We start from the raw sequence: 1,954 nt of genomic DNA on the forward strand, positions 1-1,954 counted from the left end.
AATTGTGTGTTTTTATTTCACAATTTTGACCTTTTTTCACAATTGTGACTAGGGCTGCACAATAAATCGCATGCGATATTTAACGTGCATCTTTGTTGTTCACTGACAAGCTGCGCAAAATATGATCGTGATTTTGCGCAGCTTGTCAGTTTACCGCTGATCACAGAACCGGCTTTACTGGCAAGATGCGCGTTAAATATTGCATGCGATTTATCATGCAGCCCTAATTGTGACTAAATCTCCCAATTCAGACTTAAAAGCTTTTAATACTGACTTTTTATTCTATGGCAGGAAAATAGTAATAAAAATAAAGATTTAAGTTGACTGATTACTGCCTGTTTAACTCTGCCTTTGATTCTAATAAAAGCTGCAAATGGATCCACACACCTCTGACTCTCCGTTACAGAAGACTTCGCCACACACGGAACCAGCAGCGATCTATCAGCTAACCACCGAGGTTTCTGCCCAGGCCTTCATGTTAGCGTCTCATCAACAACAGCTGCAATGACTCACCTCACTCACGGAGGAGATGGTGAGGACGCTACAAGCCCTTCGCGTCACCATGCCTGAGCCTAGCATTCCGGACTGGGCCACTGCTGCTTGGGAAGGGAGACGGCTGTCATTCTCATCATTTGACTGTTTCCTGAGACGTTTCTGCAAGGTTTTCGAGCATTCAGCGGGTGGAAAGGAGCCGGGCGAACAGTTACTCGCTCTGCGACAGGGACGAAGCACGGCGGCGGATTATGCTCTCTCATTCCGCACTCTCGCAGCACAGTCAGGATGGGAGGACGAACCACTTAAACTGCTGTATCGCAAGGGACTCACGGTCGAGGAGATCGGGAACTTCTTGCCATGAAGGCAGCCTTGGAGGAATGGCGTCACTGGTTGGAGGGGGCCAAACGTCCCTTTGTTGTTCTGACTGATCATCACAACCTTGAGTACCTCAGATCGGCCAAACGACTCAATCCAAGGCAGGCAGGCACGTTTCAATTTCAAGGTAACCTATCGCCCTGGATCAAAGAATTCTAAGGCAGATGCGCTCTCCAGGCAGTTCGAAGCAGCTCAGATCCCTCCTTCCAAGGAACCCATAATTCCCTCTAACCTCATTCTCGCTCCTGTTCAATGGGACATTATGACAGAAATTGCATCCGCTTTCTGCGTGCCTATTGCCACCAGAATCAGAGTGACTGGAGTCGCTTCCTCCTGTGGGCGGAATACGCACAGAATTCTCTCCGCAAACCATCCACTGGCCTTACGCCTTTTCAATGTGTACTCGGTTTCCAACCACCCCTGTTTCCCTGGTCCAGAGAACCCTCAGAGCTCCCTGCCATCAACGACTGGCTCCAACGAAGTGAGGAAATATGGAATGCTGCTCATGTGCACCTCCAACGCGCCATCCGCAGGGTCAAGGAACAGGCCGACCGTCACAGGAGGTCAGGTCCCGCTTACACCCCAGGACAATGGGTCTGGCTCTCCACAAGAGACCTTCGCCTTCGGCTCCCGTGCAAGAAGTTGAGTCCCAGGTACGTGGGTCCATTCAAAATCATTAGACAGATCACACCTGTAGCTTACCGTTTGGCTCTTCCCTCTAATTATCGTATCTCACCCACCTTTCATGTTTCCCTGCTTAAGCCCGCCGGTTGTCCGAGAGGAGAGAGGGACCAGGAGGAGGCCGTGAACGAGAGTCCCCCTCCCATCATCGTGGACGGCGAGGAGGCGTACCAGGTACAGGAGATCCTGGACTCCCGACGCCGGGGCAGGTTACTTCAATACCTCATTGACTGGGAGGGGTATGGTCCTGAGGAGAGATCGTGGGTTAATTCTCAGGATATCCTGGACCCTTCACTCACTACTGAATTCCATAGAACCCACCCTCACAAACCAGCCCCTCGCTCCCGTGGAAGGCCTCGGCGTCGTTCTCCTCCTCGCTTCAGGAGCCGCTCGCAGGGGGGGG

General features: G+C 51.5%; 1 protein-coding gene across 1 annotated transcript in view; it reads left to right on the forward strand.

Moving 5' to 3' along the window:
* The first annotated feature begins 1,326 nt into the window (after positions 1 to 1,326).
* Positions 1,327 to 1,954, forward strand: part of LOC107661146 (E3 SUMO-protein ligase CBX4-like) — a 1,777-nt gene continuing 1,149 nt past the window's right edge. Inside the window, exons 1-2 of the mRNA XM_016450615.1 lie at positions 1,327 to 1,523; positions 1,633 to 1,943. Of these exons, the coding sequence (XP_016306101.1) occupies positions 1,362 to 1,523; positions 1,633 to 1,943 (473 nt within the window). The 5' untranslated portion in view covers positions 1,327 to 1,361. The remainder of the gene's footprint in view (positions 1,524 to 1,632; positions 1,944 to 1,954) is intronic.

This window comes from Sinocyclocheilus anshuiensis, unplaced genomic scaffold, assembly GCF_001515605.1.
Source record: "Sinocyclocheilus anshuiensis isolate Anshui unplaced genomic scaffold, SAMN03320099.WGS_v1.1 scaffold2056, whole genome shotgun sequence".
Lineage (NCBI taxonomy): Eukaryota > Metazoa > Chordata > Actinopteri > Cypriniformes > Cyprinidae > Sinocyclocheilus > Sinocyclocheilus anshuiensis.